We start from the raw sequence: 19,981 nt of genomic DNA on the forward strand, positions 1-19,981 counted from the left end.
TTTATCCTCCTTTATTCTTTTTCCCTTGGGGACACAGTACATGTGTGTTAGACTGATATTGTTTCATGAATCACAGGGACTCTGTTTTATTTTTCTCAGTATTTTTTCTTTCTGTGCCTCAGTTTGCACAGTTTCAATTATTCTGTACTTAGGTTCTCTAATCTTTTATTCTGCAGTATCCAATCTGCTGTTAAGCCCATACAGTGAATGTTTTTGTCTCAAATAATGTATTTTTTCAGTTCTAGATTTTCGTTTTGAATCTTTTTAATAGATTCTGTTTTTCTACTGAGGATTTCTGTTAATTCATTCTCTTTTCCTTTAAATACTTAGATGTAGTTTTAATAGCTTGTTTTAATTTCTTGTTTTGCTGTAACAAATTACCACAAACATAGTGGCTTAATATAAATTTATTATCTTACAGTTTTGGAAATTAGAAGGCTGAAATGGTACTCACTGAGCAAAAACCAAGATGTCAGCAGGGCTGTGTTTCTTTCTAGAAGCTCTAGGAAAGTGTTTTTTTTCCTTTTTCAGCTTCTAAGGGGCTGCCTGCCTTCCTTGGCTCTTGGCCTCCTTCTGTCTTCAAAGCCCACAATAGCCGATGAGTCTTTTTCCTAGTTTGTCACTCTGATACTGACACTTCTGCTTTGTCTTCAACATTTAAGGATCTTTGTGATTGTACCACTTGGATAATCTAGGATATGCTCCCTATTTTAAGGTCAGCTGATTGGCAACCTTAACTGCATCTGCAATCTTAATTCTCCTATGTTATGTAATACAGTCACAGGTTCTAGGCATTAGGATATAGATATCTTTGAGGGGCCACTGTTCTGCCTACTGCGTAATTCTTTTTAAAAATTCTTCTTTGGTAATTCTAATACCTGTTTCATTTTGGATTTGTTTCTGTTTACTTTTCATGCCCCCACTCCCACCCCACCCCACCCCTACTTCCCTGACATTTTATTGATTCCTTGCATGTCTGATAATTTTTTGTTACATGCTGAATATTTTGGATATCATATTATTGACAGTTTGAAATTTATCTTTTTTTAACTAAGTATCACATTTTGTTTTGGTGGGCAATCAAATTTTTGATGGGCCAATTAGATCATTTCAAGGTTTGTTTTTAATCTTTAGGTGGGTCTAGAGTATTTTACCTCTAAGGCTAAAGTAGCCTTCCTCCTAAGGTGTGTGTCAACAACTGTGTAGAGTTTGAGATTTTATTCTATTTACGTGCTAACTGGTTAGCCTCTCATGGTTTCATTGATGCTATCAGAAGACATGAGTTTCCATGATCAGAGATAGAGGACTTTATTATCTGTGGCACAAGTGACATGAGCATCAGTAATTTGTGTCAGTTTTCCTTGCCCCTAAATCACAGGAGTGGGGTGTGAATGCACCCAGGTGGTTGCCTGCAAATGCAGTTGGGTATGTTATAGAAGAGGAACCCTGAGTGTAGGAAACCCAAGTAGCATACAGTGTGCAGTAAGCATGCCTGCTTTTTGCTGTTGGAGGCAGATACTTTAGGCAAATCTTGTTTTATTACACTTTGCTTCGTTGTGCTTTTTAGGTATTGCATGTTTTAAAAACTGAAGGTTTGTAGCAGCCCTGCTTTGAGCAAGTCTACTGCTGCCATTTTTTTTTAACAGCATGTGCTCACTTTGTGTCTCTGTGTCACATTTTGGTAACTCTCCCAATATTTAAAACATTTTCTGACGGGGTCTTAAGATGGCTGCCAGGTGACTGCTTCCTGACAGAAGAAAAGATGTGGAGTGGGCTGCTACCTCCTGGCCTAAATGAAAGTGATGTTGAGTGAAACTCTGAAGATGAAGCTACATTGGACAACTCTGGACTTAGCATCAGAAAAACAGAAATCATAGATTCTCGATAGATGAACCCAAAATTGAAACTGAGTTGAATGGAAATGCCTATAAAGAGTGTCCTTCTGGAATTCCCCTAGATATGTAGAATAAATTTCAAGAATTGCATAAAAAACATTCTGAACAGAAAAACGCAACCTCAAGATTCAGAGGGAAAAAAAGAAAACACTCCAGAAAAGATAAATTGAGGAATGAAAAAGAATCTCCCAGTGAACAGTCCTCAAATGAAACCCAGTGGAAGGAGCTTACTCAGTATTTTGGAATCAGTGATTGAGTTGAACCCCATGTTCAAATCACCTCACACGGCCGGATACTCCTCTGAGACAAAACTTCCAGAGGAACAGTCAGGCAGCAGCATTTGTGGTTCACCAATATCTGCTCTTCTGCAGCCACCGCTGCTGATCCCCAGGCAAACAGGGTCTGGAGTGGACCTCTAGCAAACTCCAACAGACCTGCAGCTGAGGGTCCAGTCTGTTAGAAGGAAAACAGGACAGGAAGGACATCCACAGCAAAAACCCATCTGTACGTCACCATCATCAAAGACCAAAGGTAGATAAAACCACAAAGATGGGGAAAAAACAGAGCAGAAAAACTGGAAACTCTAAAAATCAGAGCACCTCTCCTCCTCCAAAGGAACGCAGCTCCTCACCAGCAACGGAACAAAGCTGGATGGAGAATGACTTTGACGAGTTGAGAGAAGAAGGCTTCAGACGATCAAACTACTCCGAGCTACAGGAGGAAGTTCAAATCAATGGCAAAGAAGTTAAAAACTTTGAAAAAAAATTAGATGAATGGATAACTAGAATAACCAATGCAGAGAAGTCCTTAAAGGACCTGATGGAGCTGAAAACCAAGGCATGAGAACTACGTGACGAATGCAGAAGCCTCAGGAGCCGATGCGATCAACTGGAAGAAAGGGTATCAGTGATGGAAGACAAAATGAATGGAATGAAGCAAGAAGAGAAGTTTAGGGAAAAAAGAATAAAAAGAAACGAACAAAGCCTCCAAGAAATATGGGACTATGTGAAAAGACCAAATCTACGTCTGATTGGTATACCTGAAAGTGACGGGGAGAAAGGAACCAAGTTGGAAAACACTCTGCAGTATATTATCCAGGAGAACTTCCCTAATCTAGCAAGGCAGGCCAACATTCAAATTCAGGAAATACACAGAATGCCACAAAGATACTCCTTGAGAAGAGCAACTCCAAGACACATAATTGTCAGATTCACCAAAGTGGAAATGAAGGAAAAAATTAAGGGCAGCCAGAGAGAAAGGTCAGGTTACCCACAAAGGGAAGCCCATCAGACTAACAGATCTCTCTGCAGGAACTCTACAAGCCAGAAGAGAGTGGGGGCCAATATTCAACATTCTTAAAGAAAAGAATTTTCAACCCAGAATTTCATATCCAGCCAAACTAAGCTTCATAAGTGAAGGAGAAAGAAAATCCTTTACAGACAAGCAAATGCTGAGAGATTTTGTCACCACCAGGCCTGCCCTAAAAGAGCTCCTGAAGGAAGCACTAAACATGGAAAGGAACAACCGGTATCAGCCACTGCAAAAACATGCCAAATTGTAAAGACCATCAAGGCTAGGAAGAAACTGCATCAACTAATGAGCAAAATAGCCAGCTGGCATCATAATGACAGGATCAAATTCACACATAACAAAATTAACTTTGAATGTAAATGGGCTAAATGCCCCAAATAAAAGACACAGACTGGCAAATTGGATAAAGAGTCAAGACCCATCAGTGTGCTGTATTCAGGAAAGCCATCTAACGTGCAGAGACACACATAGGCTCAAAATAAAGGAATGGAGGAAGATCTACCAAGCAAATGGAAAACAGAAAAAGGCAGGGGTTGCAATCCTAGTCTCTGATAAAATAGACTTTAAACCAACAAAGATCAAAAGAGACAAAGAAGGCCATTACATAATGGTAAAGGGATCAATTCAACAAGAAGAGCTAACCATCCTAAATATATATGCACCCAATACAGGAGCACTCAGATTGATAAAGCAAGTCCTTAGTGACCTACAAAGAGACTTAGACTCCCACACAATAATAATGGGAGACTTTAATACCCCATTGTCAACATTAGACAGATAATGAGACAGAAAGTTAACAAGGATACCCAGGAATTGAACTCAGCTCTGCACCAAGAGGGCTTAATAGACATCTACAGAACTCTCCACCCTAAATCAACAGAATATGCATTCTTTTCAGCACCACACCACACCTACTCCAAAATTGACCACATAATTGGAAGGGAAGCACTCCTCAGCAAATGTAAAAGAACAGAAATTATAACAACTGTCTCTCAGACCACAGTGCAATCAAACTAGAACTCAAGATTAAGAAACTCACTCAAAACTGCTGAACTACATGGAAACTGAACAACCTGCTCCTGAATGACTACTGGGTACATAATGAAATGAAGGCAGAAATAAAGATGTTCTTTGAAACCAACGAGAACAAAGACATAACATACCAGAATCTCTGGGACACATTCAAAGCAGTATGTAGAGGGAAATTTATAGCACTAAATGCCCACAAGAGAAAGCAGGAAAGATCTAAAATTGACACCCTAACATCACCATTAAAAGAACTAGAAAAGCAAGAGCAAACACATTCAAAACCAGCAGAAGGCAAGAAATAACTAAGATCAGAGCAGAACTGAAGGAAATAGAGACACAAAAAACCCTTCAAAAAATCAATGAATCCAGGAGCTGGTTTTTTGAAAAGATCAACAAAATTGATAGACCGCTAGCAAGACTAATAAAGAAGAAAAGAGAGAAGAATCAAATAGACGTAATAAAAAAATGATAAAGGGGATATCACCACCAATCCCACAGAAATACAAACTACCATCAGAGAATACTAGAAACACCTCTACGCAAATAAACTAGAAAATCTAGAAGAAATGGATAAATTCCTCGACACATACATCCTCCCAAGACTAAACCAGGAAGAAGTTGAATCTCTGAATAGACCAATAACAGGCTCTGAAATTGAGGCAATAATCAATAGGTTACCAACCAAAAAAAGTCCAGGACCAGATGGATTCACAGCCGAATTCTACCAGAGGTACAAAGAGGAGCTGGTGCCATTCCTTCTGAAACTATTCCAATCAATAGAAAAAGAGGGTATCCTCCCTAACTCATTTTATGAGGCCAGCATCATCCTGATATCAAAGCCTGGCAGAGACACAACAAAAAAAGAGAATTTTAGGCCAATATTCTTGATGAACGTTGATGCAAAAATCCTCAATAAAATACTGGCAAACCGAATCCAGCAGCACATCAAAAAGCTTATCCACCATGATCAAGTGGGCTTCATCCCTGGGATGCAAGGCTGGTTCATCATATGCAAATCAGTAAATGTAATCTAGCATATAAACAGAACCAAAGACAAAAACCACATGATTATCTCAATAGATGCAGAAAAGGCCTTTGACAAAATTCAACAACGCTTCATGCTAAAAACTCTCAATAAATTAGGTATTGATGGGACGTATCTCAAAATAATAAGAGCTATTTATGACAAACCCACAGCCAATATCATACTTCATGGGGAAAAACTGGAAGCATTCCCTTTGAAAACTGGCACAAGACAGGGATCCCCTCTCTCACCACTCCTATTTGACATAGTGTTGGAAGTTCTGGCCAGGGCAATCAGGCAGGAGAAGGAAATAAAGGGTATTCAATTAGGAAAAGAGGAAGTCAAATTGTCCCTGTTTGCAGATGACATGATTGTATATCTAGAAAACTGCATCGTCTCAGCCCAAAATCTCCTTAAGCTGATAAGCAACTTCAGCAAAGTCTCAGGATACATAATCAATGTACAAAAATCACAAGCATTCTTATACACCAATAACAGACAAACAGAGAGCCAAATCATGAGTGAACTCCCATTCACAATTGCTTCAAAGAGAATAAAATACCTAGGAATCCAACTTATAAGGGATGTGAAAGACCTCTTCAAGGATAACTACAAACCACTGCTCAATGAAATAAAAGAGGATACAAACAAATGGAAGAACATTCCATGCTCATGGGTTGGAAGAATCAATATCGTGAAAATGGCCATACTGCCCATGGTAATTTATAGATTCAATGCCATCCCCATCAAGCTACCAATGACTTTCTTCACAGAATTGGAAAAAACTAAAGTTCATATGGAACCAAAAAAGAGACCGCATCACCAAGTCAATCCTAAGCCAAAAGAACAAAGCTGGAGGCATCACGCTCTCTGACTTCAAACTATACTACAAGGCTACAGTAACCAAAACAGCATGGTACTGGTACCAAAACAGAGATATAGACCAATGAAACAGAACAGAGCCCTCAGAAATAATGCCGCTTATCTACAACTATCTGATCTTTGACAAACCTGACAAAAACAAGCAATGGGGAAAGGATTCCCTATTTAATAAATGGTGCTGGGAAAACTGGCTAGCCATATGTAGAAAGCTGAAACTGGATCCCTTCCTTACACCTTATACAAAAATTAATTCAAGATGGATTAAAGACTTACATGTTAGACCTAAAACCATAAAAACCCTAGAAGATATCCTAGGCAATACCATTCAGGACATAGGCATGGGCAAGGACTTCATGTCTAAAACACCAAAAGCAATGGCAACAAAAGCCAAAATTGACAAATGGGATCTAATTAAACTAAAGAGCTTCTGCACGGCAAAAGAAACTACCGTCAGAGTGAACAGGCAACCTACAGAATGGGAGAAAATTTTTGCAATCTACTCATCTGACAAAGGACTAATATCCAGAATCTACATTGAACTCAAACAAATTTACAAGAAAAAAACAAACAACCCCATCAAAAAGTGGGCGAAGAATATGAATAGACACTTCTCAAAAGAAGACATTTATGCAGCCAAAAAACACATGAAAAAATGCTCATCATCACTGGCCATCAGAGAAATGCAAATCAAAACCACAATGAGATACCATCTCACACCAGTTACAATGGCCATCATTAAAAAGTCAGGAAACAACAGGTGCTGGAGAGGCTGTGGAGAAATAGGAACACTTTTACACTGTTGGTGGGACTGTAAACTAGTTCAACCATTGTGGAAGTCAGTGTGGCGACTCCTCAGGGATCTAGAACTAGAAATACCATTTGACCCAGCCATCCCATTACTGGGTATATACCCAAAGGATTATAAATCATGCTGCTATAAAGACACATGCACACGTATGTTTATTGTGGTACTATTCACAATAGCAAAGACTTGGAACCAACCCAAATGTCCAACAACGATATACTGGATTAAGAAAATGTGGCACATATACACCATAGAATACTTTGCAGCCATAAAAAATGATGAGTTCATGTCCTTTGTAGGGACATGGTTGAAACTGGACACCATCATTCTCAGCAAACTATTGCAAGGACAAGAAACCAAACACTGCATGTTCTCACTCATAGGTGGGAATTGAACAATGAGAACTCATGGATACAGGAAGGGGAACATCACACCCTGGGGACCGTTGTGGGGTGGGAGGAGGGGGGAGGGACAGCATTAGGAGACATACCTAATGCTAAATGACAAGTTAATGGGTGCAGCACACCAACATGGCACATGTATACATATGTAACAAACCTACACGTTGTGCACATGTACCCTAAAACTTAAAGTATAATAATAATAAAATTTAAAAAAAAAAAAAAAGGAAAAATTTTGAGAAATCAGGCCTCGAAAAGAGGATAGACCAGGCTGTGGAGGAGTAGAATATTGAGACGACTGAGGAACTCAGAAACCAGCTAGCTACTCGAGAGCTTAGTGTAAAAATTGTCAAAGCAGTTGGCTGCCACAACTTTGTAAAAGCCAAAAAGGAGGTTGAAAATTCACAGGCTGCCCGCAAAAAGAAGAAACTCGCATGGGGATTTGAAGCAAAGAAGAGATGGGAAACCAAAAGCGACATAGGTTATGCATAATTTGCCAGAGTGCTTCAAGGCATTTGTAGACTCAAACGCTCAATTTACTGAGAACATTTTCCTGCTCGTGTTAAATATGTCAGAAAATTGATAGCACTAGAACAAAAATAAGCATAAAGTTTGGGAGTTTGATTATCAGTTCTTTTCAATCTTTCTCTAAGGGCTTTGTCCTATTGAAGTGAATAAAATGAAGCATTCTCATATTTGTATAAGAAATGTAAGAAAAAATATAGAAAAATAGAATTTTGTTTATTTATTTGTATAGACCCACAGTATAAAATCAGTTTTGCTGTTTTTCGTTCATTTGGTTTAGCGTAGTCAGTGAGCTTCTCGTACTTTCTTTCTTTCTTTTTTTTTTTTTTCTGAGACAGTCTCTGTCACCCAGGCTAGAGTGCGGTAGCATGATCTTGGCTCACTGCTACCATTGCCTCCTGGGTTCAAGTGATTCTCATGCGTCAGCCTCCCAAGTAGCTGGGATTACAGGCAAGTGCCACCATGCCCAGCTAATTTCTTTTTGTGTTTTTAGCAGAGACGGGTTTTGCTGGGTTGGTTAGGTTGGTCTTGAACTCCTGGCCTGATATGATCCATCTGCCTTGGCCTCCCAAAGTGCTGGAATTACAGGCATGAGCAAACATGCCGGCCTTGTACTTTCTTATCTGTATCCAGTGTAACTACACGTTTACTGGAACTGTGTTTTTAATATTAACAGTTGTTTATAATGGATTAGTCGTAAATGCCAAAAAGTTTCATTTGACACTGTCTTTACAAATGACTTGACCTTAATGTTATAAAAGGAGTTACTGATTTTTTTATTGGAGGCAGTAGACTTGATATTTCAGAATTGCATAGTAAAAGCAATTTACTAATTCTTTTTGTAGTTTCAAATAAACTGTTACAATAAAGAAAGGGGCAGAATGTAGTATTTGGAAGATGATTTAAATTCAGCAATGCCTAAAAATGTCTTCCTAAGTATCTTTCTCAGCCATGTCATTTTTTAAATTATGGGATGGTTCTTAGAAGTGAAAATGGTGTAATTGTATTAAGCAGACAGTTATAACTCAAGATAATATAACTTTGAACCTTCTAAAAATTTTCATTATTATTATATATTATATATATATATAAAATAAGGTGATCTGTTATCAGTGATCTTTGATGTTATTTTTATAATTGTTTTGCAGTACTATGAACCATGCCCATATAATATGGCAAACTTAATTGATAAATGTATGTGTCCTAACAAGAGAGATGGGGCACCCCAGACCAGCAGTTGCCCCATCTCTCTCCCTCTCCTGGGGCTCACTATTCCCTGAGACACAACAACATTGAAATTAGGCCAATTAATAACCCTACAATGGCCTCTAAGTGTCCAAGTGAAAGGAAGACTTACATGTATTTCACTTGAAATATAATGCTAGAAATGATAAAGCTTAGTGAGGAAGGCATTTAAAAAGCTGAGATAGGCTGAAAGCCAGGCCTTTTGCACCTGACTAAGTGTGCCAGGTTGTGAATGCAAAGGGAAATTCTTGAAGGAAAGGAAAAGTGCTACTCCAGTGCACACACAAATGATAAGTAAGCAAAACACCCTTATTGCTGAGGTGGAGAAAGTTTTAGTGGTCTTGATGGAACCATCCACAAACCATCCACAACATTGCTTTAAATCACAGCCTAATCCAGAGCAAGGTCTTACCTCTCTTCAATTCTGTGAAGGCTGAGAGAGATGTGGAAGCTGCAGAAGAAAAATTTGAAGCTAGCAGAGGTTGGTTCATGAGACAAGGAAAGAAGACGTCTCTGTAACATGAAAATGTGTATGGTGAAGCAGCAAGTGCTGATGTAGAAGCTGCAGGAAGTTATCCAGAAGATCTAGCTAAGATCATTGATGACGGTGGCTACATTAAACAACTGATTTTCAGTGTAGATGAAACAGCCTTATATTAAAAGAAAATGCCATGTAAGGCTTTCCGAGCTAGAAAGAAGTCAGTTACTGCCTTCTGAGTTTCAAAGTACAGGCTGACTCTTGTTATGGGCTAATGTAGCTAGTGACTTGAAGTTGAAGCCAGTGCTCGTTTATCAATTCAAAAATCCCAGGGCCCTTACAAGTTATGCTAAATCTACTCTGCCTGTGCTCTATAAATGGAATAACAAAGCCTGAATGACAGCACATCTGTTTGTAGCATGGCTTATTGAATATTCTAGGGCCACTGTTAAGACCTACTGCTTAGAAAAAAGATTTCTTTTAAAATATTGTTGCTCATTGACAATGTGCCTGTTTACCCAAGAGCTCTGATGGAGATATACAAGAAGACAAAAGTTTTAATGCTTGCTAACACAATATGCATTCTGCAGCCCATTGATCAAAGAGTAATTTTGACTTTCAAGTTTTGTATCAAGTCTAAATGTAAGAAATACATTTTGAAAGGTTATAGATGCCCAAGATTCTGATTCCTTTGATGGATCTTGGCAAAGTACATTGAAAAATCTCTTCGGTGAATGGAAAGGATTCACCATTCTAGATGTCATTAAGAACATTTCATGATTCATGGGAGGGGGTCAAAATATCAACATTAACAGAAGTTTGGAACAAATCGATTCCAACCTTCATGAATGACTTTGGAGGGGGTTTAAGTCTTCAGTGGCATAAGTAACACAGATGTGGTAGATATAACAAGAGAGCTAGAATTAGAAGTAAATCCTGAATATGTGACTGAATTGCTGCTATCTTATGATAAAACTTTGATGTATGAGGAGTTGCTTCTTATGGATGAGCAAAGAATGTGGTTTCTTAAGATGGAATCTACTGGTGAAGATGCTGTGAACATTGTTGAGATGACAACCAAGGGTTTAGAATATTACATAAACTTATATGATAAATCAGGGAAGGGTTTGAGAGGATTGAATCCAATTTCTTTTTCTGTGATGGGGTCTTGCTATGTTGCCCAGGCTGGCCTTGAACACCTGGGCTCAAGCAGTCCTACTACCTCAGCCTGCCTAGCAGCTAGGACTTCAGGCCTGCACTATTGTAACCAGCTTAGATTGACTCTAATTTTGAAAGATGTTCTACTGTGGATAAAATGCTATCAAGCCACATCTTATGATACAAAGAAATCTTTTGTGAAAGGAAGAATCAATTGATGTGGCAAACTTAATTGTTGCCTTATTTTAAGAAATTCCAGAGCCATCCTAGCCTTCAGCAACCCCCATGCTGATCAGTTAGCAGCCATCAACACTGAGGCAGACCCTCCACCAACAAAACGATTACAACTTGCTGAAGGCCCAGAAGATTGTTAGCATTTTTTAAAGCAATAACATATTTTAAAATTAGGGTTTGTATATTTTTAAAGACATAATGCTATTGCACACTTAATAGACTACAGTACAGTGTGAACATAACTTTTATATGCACTAGGAAACCACAAAATTTGTGTGACTTGCTTTATTGTGATACTCATTTTATTGAGGTGATGCAGAACTGAACCTGCAGTATCTTCAAGGTATATCTGTGTTTCTGTCTTCCAAGGCTATGAGGTAATGTGCACTCTGCTTGGGATGGAGACTGTTTTCTAAAGGTGTTTGCTTTAATCTTGTTAATATTGTGTTAATAGTTTAAAACTTTGTTAATTGTTACTTCTCCTGTCGGTCAGTCATCCTGGAAAAGATAGTCTGGAATAAAACCCAGTCATCTATCCGGGCTCTAAAGAGTGAAGTGAAGTGAGAGACCCCTGGAATTGTCTCCTAACAGTGTGACCTTTCTGAGGTGTCTCAATTGAATTCCTCACATGTCCATGGTTTTATCTGCTTGTTCTGTCTCTTGGTTCTATGTGACCACCAGAATCTCCATTCAGCTATTTACTGCCAGGCATTGTCAAGAGTGTCACCCTGCACATGTGCAACCTAGTGTTTGGCCAAAGACTTAATATGACCCTTATACAGATTTCTGATGCTTCTTGTATTTGATATTTTCTTCCACAAATTTTGCTTCATCTCCAAACTTTATTCTCTTTTTCCGCTGCTCAGAAAGACTGTAGTTCTTTGTGTGCTACAGTTCTGAAAGTGCCTTCAGACAGAAAGCCAGAGAGATTGTAGTGCTCTTTTTCCCAGAGACCACAGTCTTGCTTTTCCTATTGCTCAACTTTTAAAAATATTTGTTTCAAATATTTTGTACAGTTTTACTTTATTTTACATTGTTTATGGTGGGCCAGCTGGTTTGTGCCTGTTACTGCCTCATGACCAAAAGTGAAGTCTCCTATCACTTTAATTTGTATTATTTATGAACATATAGTATTATGCCAGCTAGACTGAAAAATTGGTAAAGTCAGAGATGTTATCTTTTCTTCTTTTAAAAATTCTTTAGAGTATTATATAAGTAGGTACTCAGTAAGTGTGTCTTGTTCCACAAAGCACACAGTAGAAATATGAGAGTGAAGTATAAAAATTCTGTCCCTTTATATTATTGTTGTGGTAATGATGAGAATTAGGATGTTATATGACAGATTAGTTTGTGGTTATTTACTTCTAGGTAAACATATGCCTACAGTTGATAACATAAAACTTTTTATGAACTGAGTTTTTGAAAGAAAAAAATTACTAAAGACATTAGATTGCTATATTAGATAGTATCGACTAAGACTTGAAATAGTGCCATTGTATTATATTTAGCATTTCTCCTTGTAATGTAAATTTGTGTACTAATTTATAGATTGAAAGGGATTTTACATATATTATTTTAAATTAATTTTGTTTTTCTCAGCAACTCTATGTTAGGTTCAATAGCTATGCTCATTTTATTGAGCAAATTAAAGCTCAGTGAAGTTCTTTCATACTTAAGATTCCTAAGTTATAAAGTGGAAGAGCTGAGACTGCAAACTGAATCTCTAAATGAAGTTTAATGTTCTTTCTGCCTTTCTGCATACCACAGGTGTGGGTTGCCATGTTTATTTTAGTTCTTTTTTTTTCTTTTTGAGTGTACGTAGTTTATGCCCATTTTATTCATTCTGTGTATAGGATTATGGAACTGAAATTTTAAATTCTTTACCTGGTGAGATTGTATAGATACCAATGTTTTAAGTTTTCTGCCTATTAAATATTTGAAACTACTTTTAGAAGTTTTTTAAAATAGTAAATCTTTAGTAATGGCATAAAAGGTATGTTTTTGTGTTACTTTATAATTACTTTAAATTGTCAAGTTGATAATTAGGTTCAAACCATTGTGCAGAAATGTATTAAAGATTGTGTATTGACAGTCTCGCATTAGACTTGTTCTACTTTGAAGATTAATATTCTAACATTAGAATTTTAAAAGTATATTTGTAGCTTAAAACTGCTTTAATGATTATTTGCTCTATAAATATGCGTAAATAAGGATGGCATCATTGTAATTGCTTTAAACCCTTTTTTGGGTAATACATCCTTAGTTGGGTTGAGTTGGAAGTGATGATCTTTGGAATATGCACATGAATTAATTGGTTACTCTATCTTGGGATATGTCAGAAGTACTACTGCTTCAGTGAGAGGACTCTGGCAGGAGATGTTATTTTTTTACCAGCCAGTGGTGTTTATCTTGATTTGAAGGAAGCAAGCTTTATCAACATAGAGGATGATGATTTACTTGTCTTATCCTTTCTCTTTGTAGCCTAGAGAAATTCCAGAAAATAAAGTCTTTTTTTTTTAGGAAGAAAATACAGTCTTCATATGAAAAGCTTTGTATGCTTTTCTGATCAAAATACAGAAGGATTTTTATCTTTTGATCCACTAAATTTACTTATCAACATAGGTGTTAGCTTTGCTTTTCACTCCTTCCTTCAAAATTGTAGGACAGAAATTTGGAAGTCAGGAAAGCAAGTGAATGTGACAAATGCTTATTTATCTTGCAAAAGTGCTTTACAAGTATAGTCTTTTCTTCAGCTTGTCCTTCATACCATTGATAAACTGGAGTTTAAGAGAACTTATTAATGAAGGTGGCAATTTAGTTCTGTCTGAACCAACAACTAGTTATATGATCCTGCATAAATCATTTTCCCTTTCTTGACTCAAGTTCCTTCAGGTAAACAAAAGCTATAGACTATCTGAAAGCCCCTTGTAGTTTAAACATTCTGTCATTTTAATTGTATTATTGTTTAGTTTTTCAACTACATTATCAACTCACTGAAGCAAGGATTTCATCTTCCTTTTGATAGTTCTCACAATATATTGTGTAGTGTATTTGATATAATAATAGAAATTTGTCTACAACCTCAATTCTCAAACCTTGACTTTCTGAGACTCAGTCTTCCCCATATAGGGATCTCTTGCTCATAATTCCTTTTCTACTCATCCCTCTGCCTTTTCAAATCATTCAAATAAAAGACTTGCCAGGGACCCACAAGGCTCCGTGTAACTGGCTCAAATCCCCCTTGTTTACATTTCTAACCTCATCCTTTCCCACTTTTCTCCCTTGCTCTCCTAACTGCAACCACACTGGCTTCTTGCTATCCCTGGAACAACATCAAGCATGCTCCTTCAAGGGTTTGCGTTTTTTGTTTACTTCTAATACACTTTTCCAAGATGTCTGCACAAGTAATTTCTTTACCTTTTTCAAGTTTTTGTTCATTGTCAATAGTCTCACTTTAACCAACTTAACAGAGTTAAAATTGCACTCTCCTTCCTTTTGCGCTCATAATTAGGTAATATGCCTGCCCACCCCCAAATCAAACACAAGTTCAGGGCTGTAGTGATTGTCTTTGCTAATGCAAAATTATATTTGATAGTGCAAAATTTTCATAGGGTAACTGAAAGGAACTATTAAGAATATCTTAGAACATTACATATTCTAATTTAGAGGTAAAGATCTGATTTCTTAGAAATTGGTGGAAGCATTTTAAGACTTAATTATGTTTTATTAAGATGAAATCATTTGCTTGTTTTCCATCTGTGTATCTTCTTTGGTGAAATGTCTGTTCAGCTTTTCTCTTATATTTTCTTTATTGGGTTGGTTTCTTATTACTGAGTTTTGAAAGATTTTAATATATCCAGGATACAATGACTTTGTTGGATTTGCATTTTTTCTCCCATCTGTATCTTGTCTTTTCATGCTTTTAGCTAATATTGTCTTTCACAGAGAATAGTCCTTACTTTTGATCCATTTATCAGTTTTGTTTTTATTTTCATTTGGAGTTCATTTAGATTTTCATTTCCTTTTGATTTCTTCTTTGACCATTGGGTTATTTAGAAGTATGTTATTTAAGTTACAAATATTTGGGGATTTTCCTGTGATGTTTCTGTTATATTTTGATAATGTAATTCCAGAGAATATCGTGGTATGACTTGAATCCTTTTAAATCAGTTAGGACTTGCTTTGTGGTGCATTATATGCTTTCTTCTCTTGTATGTCCCATATGCAGTTAAGGTTTGTTTTAGATTACAGTTAAGTTATTTGGAAACAGAACATTTGAGGCTTGCTTTTAAGCTTTGGTAGGTGAAACCAGAGTCATCTTCAGTCCAGTGCTGATTTTCTCCCACTGCTAAGGTATTACCCTCTGAGTACTGTACAGGATACTCTGTTGATTATGAGGTTTTCCCACTCTGGGTGGTGTGAATGTCAGCTGATCCTGGGATTTCCCCCCATTTCTTTTGGGTAATTCTTTCCTCTGTGTCTGGTAGTTTCCTCATATGTGTGCACTGATCATCAGCACTAAAGTCTTGGGTGGGTTGGTGGTGAACCTTCTGCAGCTCTCCAGAGCTCTATTCCTGTGCAGCTTTTTCTTCTGTTCTCTTCGTGGAGTCTAGATGCTTTGGCTTTCCAACCTCATCTCAGGAAGACCACCGGGCTCTGCCTGGGTTTCTCCCACCTTGTGCCACATCCCGGAAATTCCAGATAGTAAGAGCGATTGTAAGGCTTACCTTGTTTGTTTTATCTCCGTCAGGGATCACTGTCCTGCATTTACTAATGTCTGAAAATTGTTTAATGTCTTTTTAGATTTTTAGTTCTTAAAGAGAGAGAGAGCAAATACAGTTTGTACTTTCTCTTGGCTGGAAGCAGATGTCCTGTTTATGGATGTAAAAGTGCTGCTTTAACATTCTGCATCTATGGTTAGAAGAAAAGCTATGGTAACTAAGTATATGGGTAAATAATGTTTGGGAATATAGTTACCATGGAAGTTCTGAGGATCTTCTGTCATCTTTCTGCCAAAAAGTGATTCTGCATAGCATCTTCCATGTTGTGTTTCACAGTTCATAACCCAAGTCTTCTATGAGAAAGAAACTGGCCCAGATTAGGTCATGTGTTTGACTTATCAGCTCTGGCCTGAGGTCACATTCACCAATTGCGGATGCAACTACTGAAAACCCACCCTGGGTATAAGATGTAGCTCCCAGAAAACAGGGAATTGTTGTGACCTGGCTGTCATTCTCTATGTGGATTTAATGTTGATATTTTTTGGCTTTGAAAGGAAGATACTTCTATGTCTAAATGAGAAAAATAGCACCTTAAATTCAAAATTCAGCATTATTTCAAAATCATTTGTCATGAAAGCTTCTTTTCCAGTTATAATATAAGATACTCCCCTTTGTCCTGTTATATAACAGAGAGTACTCATGCATGCTAATGCATACTGGATCAGTGACAGAGAGGAGAAGAAATGTAATAAACAGGTGTCAGAGAAATCTGTGTAAACACAGTTGAAGGGGAAAGTAAATAGGGACAATAAATTATAGGCAATTAGGAGGCAATCAAAACCTGCTGGAAGAAAATGAGCTGAGTTATCTGCTTTCGAGGTCAGATATCTATGTTACCCTCTGCTTTCTAATACAATTTCAGCATAATACTGGAAATTTTGTCTTAGAACTAAGTAATGCTTTATTTCCTCAAGGTGATTGGAAAATACAGTTCTACCAGACTAAAGGGAGATGTGTAACTCAACAGGCAGACATAGCTTTACTTGTTTTTCTTTTTTGAAGCAGAATTCTAAGTATTTATTTTTAAATTCACCAATTTTTACATAATTAGAATCTTGAGGCTTCCCTACCTGTCGTAAATTAGATCTTGGATACCTATGTGAATGTTTTTCTTGTCTAGCTAAGAAAAGGCCTAAAAATGAATAAGAATCATTGCCGCATTCTCACCGTAATGATTAAGTAGGAGAATCTCCTATAATGCTTAGTAGATAGAGGCAAACAAGTCTAATAGAGTGCAAAAATCTCCTTGTTTTCAGCGGCCTGTGGAGTTTTGTCATACCTCCAAGATGGAATGTTTAATGTTGCTAGACAGATGTCCACAAGTGTTTAGAAAGAGCTGCTATTCAGTGTTTGTCAGTATGTGTTTTAGAGCTATAGATGATTTATTGAGAAGTCAGGATCCTGGGACATACTTTGATTATTTTAAGGATGGAGATGGGAGTGTAATCTACATTTTGGAAAAGTTTCCCAGGTGATTGTTATGCATCTGAAAGTTTGAAGCCATTGTCTAAAGGAATAGGGCTATGGTGGTGCTTAGATCCAACCACTTCAACATAGGGCAGATGATTTTCCCACTATTCTGTTGGAGATGTTGCTGTCAGGTTTATTGGTATGCTGCCTTATAGCTGATTGTAGGAAAGGAGCAGTGTCTCTGATATGCCCTATGTGTGCAATTGGAAGAACTGGGATAGAGTTAGGAATGGATGAGGGCTTATCAAAGATGAAGTATGATTTAGACTCAGAATAGGCTTTTTTATGTGCAATTAGGCAGTCTTCGGTGATTTTCAAGAGACAGCAACAGTTTTGATGTCTTGCATAAATGCTAGTATTGAGAAATCTCATTTATGAAGTAGAGACATTCAAAAGAATAGATGCTTGGGTGTGTACTCAGCAGTCGCAAATAGAGAGGAAGCTGTTTTCAGAATGAGTGGTATAACAAAAATATGGATAGCAGTCTAAGAGAAAGGCAAGCAAGATCAGTAGAGCCTTGGGGCTAATGAATAGCCATTCCAGTACAACGGGAATGCAGTATGGGCATTTGTAAAGAAAGGTTATAGTAACACATTTATCACAGATTATCTCAGGGATGATTTTTATGACATATGTAGGATTTATTATTTTAATTTAAAACATAAGAGGCTGTGCATTGTGGCTCACACCTCTAATCCCAGTGCTTTGTGAGGCCAAGGTGTGAGGATTGCTTCAGGCCAGGAGTTCAAGACTAGTTTGGACAACATAGTGAGACCCTGTCTGTACAAATTATTATTTTTTTTAATTAGCTGGGTGTGGTGGCACACACCTGTAGTCTTAGCTATTTGGGAGGCTGAGGCAGCCTCATCTGAGGCTGCAGTAAGCTATGATTGTGCCTCTGTACTCCAACCTGGGCAAGAGAGCAAGATCCTGTCTCGATAGATAGAGAGACAGACAGACAGATAGAAAGAAAGAATTGGGCAAACCGCCGGGCACGGTGGCTCACCTTGTAATCCCAGCACTTTGGGAGGCCGAGGCGGGCAGATCACGAGGTCAGCAGATCGAGACCACGGTGAAACCACGTCTCTACTAAAAATACAAACAAAAATTAGCCGGGCGTGGTGGCGGGCGCCTGTAGTCCCAGCTACTCGGAGAGGCTGAGGCAGGAGAATGGCGGGAACCCGGGAGGCGGAAATTGCAGTGAGCCGAGATCGCGCTACTGCACTCCAGCCTGGGAGACAGAGCAAGACTCCATCTCAAAAAAAAAAAAAAAAAAAAAAAAAAAGAATTGGGCAAACCATTTAATCCTAAGTCTCAAAATGAGTAGATCTTATGTTCTCTCTGACTCAAAATTTTTGCTATTCAAATTCAATAAAAGTTGGAATCTGCAGCTTAAAATTGAGCTTGAAATAAAAAGAGTGGGTTGTTTTGCAGTATTCCAACCTATATTTTCTTTTTTTTTTTAAGTCCAATATTTATTTAAAAATCTAATCTGCCAGCTTAGCGTTTTCCACCAACTGGAGAACTGAAACTTTCACAGGCTTCACAATCACTTGCTTAGGTGCTGCCTTTGTAGGTGCCTTAACAGCAGCCATTGCAGTGTTTTTAGATACTTGCTTAGCCCTTTTTTGCTTCCTTAGCAGCCCTGATACCTTGTTCTCATTGAGCCTTTCTAACTTCAGGTTTCTGATTCCTCTTGGCCATTATATCAGCAAGAGAGGCACCAGTAATAGCGGCTCCCTGCAATTTGACTGCTCGGCAGGTTCTTTTGAATTTCTTCCAATTGTTCCTTTTTGTGCTTCTTTCTGTAGAGGACAGTCCAGTTTATCTGCCAAGGAGTCCCCTTGGAAAAGTACGCCGATTCGCATTTTGCATTAAGAAACTGGAAAACTTTCCTGTCGGTCCTGGCGTAGCGCCTCCCGTGTCCAGGGTAGACCTTGTACCTGCTGAAACCGCATAGCTCGACCTTCATGGCGGCAGCTCCACGGGAGGAGAAAAGATGGCCCCAACCTATATTTTCGAATAATACCCTTTAAAATTCATAAAAGTCTAAGAACGCTTTGGAAATGGAATGTTTCATAGTTCACACTAAAGTGAACATAAACTGTTAAGCAAAACTTTAGATCACTTCTTCTAACAAAGGAAATGTACCCGAGAACCCATGAGAAGTAGCTTCAGAGTATTTTTTTTTTTTTAACAGTGAATACTCTGAGGTCTTGGACTTTTAAATTTTATTTAGTTTAATTGCCAAAAGCCAAGGTGGAGCTGTGTAGCATTCTGAGGAAATAAAACCACTTGAAGCAGAGGTATTTTGCAGAACATATAGTAGAATAAAGCCATTCTGCCTCCAATATTTGGGTGGATGTATTTGGTACCGTAATCATTTTACAGATTGCTAATTCATTCATATAAAAAATACTCAATGGTAGGCATGTTGGACCCATTCAATATTGGTTTTTGTACCATTCTGTTAACTTTTGTATTATTCATATATAATATAGATTTAACCAAATCTATTTTCTTATAATTGCATAATTATTGTTTTATGAAATGTTCTTTTAAATTTTGTTAAAGTTTTGTCCGTTTTTTCTACAGAAGTAGGAATGAAATATTTAACATTTTCTGCCAGTTCTCACTTATTCACTGTGTTCCAGAGTCTTCAATTTAAATATTTTTGTTTGCCAGGCTTAGATTTTCATGTGTCTTTTAAAAGAGTAGGAACATACTCCTCCATGCCAGACAT

At 37.7% G+C, this 19,981-nt stretch overlaps 1 protein-coding gene and 1 pseudogene across 11 annotated transcripts in view; both read left to right on the forward strand.

Moving 5' to 3' along the window:
• DENND1B (DENN domain containing 1B) overlaps positions 1-19,981 on the forward strand; it is a 292,006-nt gene that overhangs the window by 31,731 nt on the left and 240,294 nt on the right. The window contains exon 3 of one of the 11 annotated variants that reach the window (XM_055234183.1): positions 19,050-19,260. The exons of 9 other annotated variants lie outside the window; for them this stretch is intronic. In XM_055234183.1, coding sequence (XP_055090158.1) covers positions 19,050-19,198 — 149 coding nt within the window. In that variant the 3' untranslated portion in view covers positions 19,199-19,260. Of the gene's footprint in view, positions 1-19,049; positions 19,261-19,981 lie in introns of those variants that run through there. One more of the 11 variants, XM_055234181.2, reaches the window with a different exon arrangement.
• On the forward strand, positions 1,263-8,077 carry LOC129458397 (protein FAM204A-like; annotated as a pseudogene).

This window comes from Symphalangus syndactylus, chromosome 19 (assembly GCF_028878055.3).
Source record: "Symphalangus syndactylus isolate Jambi chromosome 19, NHGRI_mSymSyn1-v2.1_pri, whole genome shotgun sequence".
In the NCBI taxonomy this organism is placed as follows: domain Eukaryota; kingdom Metazoa; phylum Chordata; class Mammalia; order Primates; family Hylobatidae; genus Symphalangus; species Symphalangus syndactylus.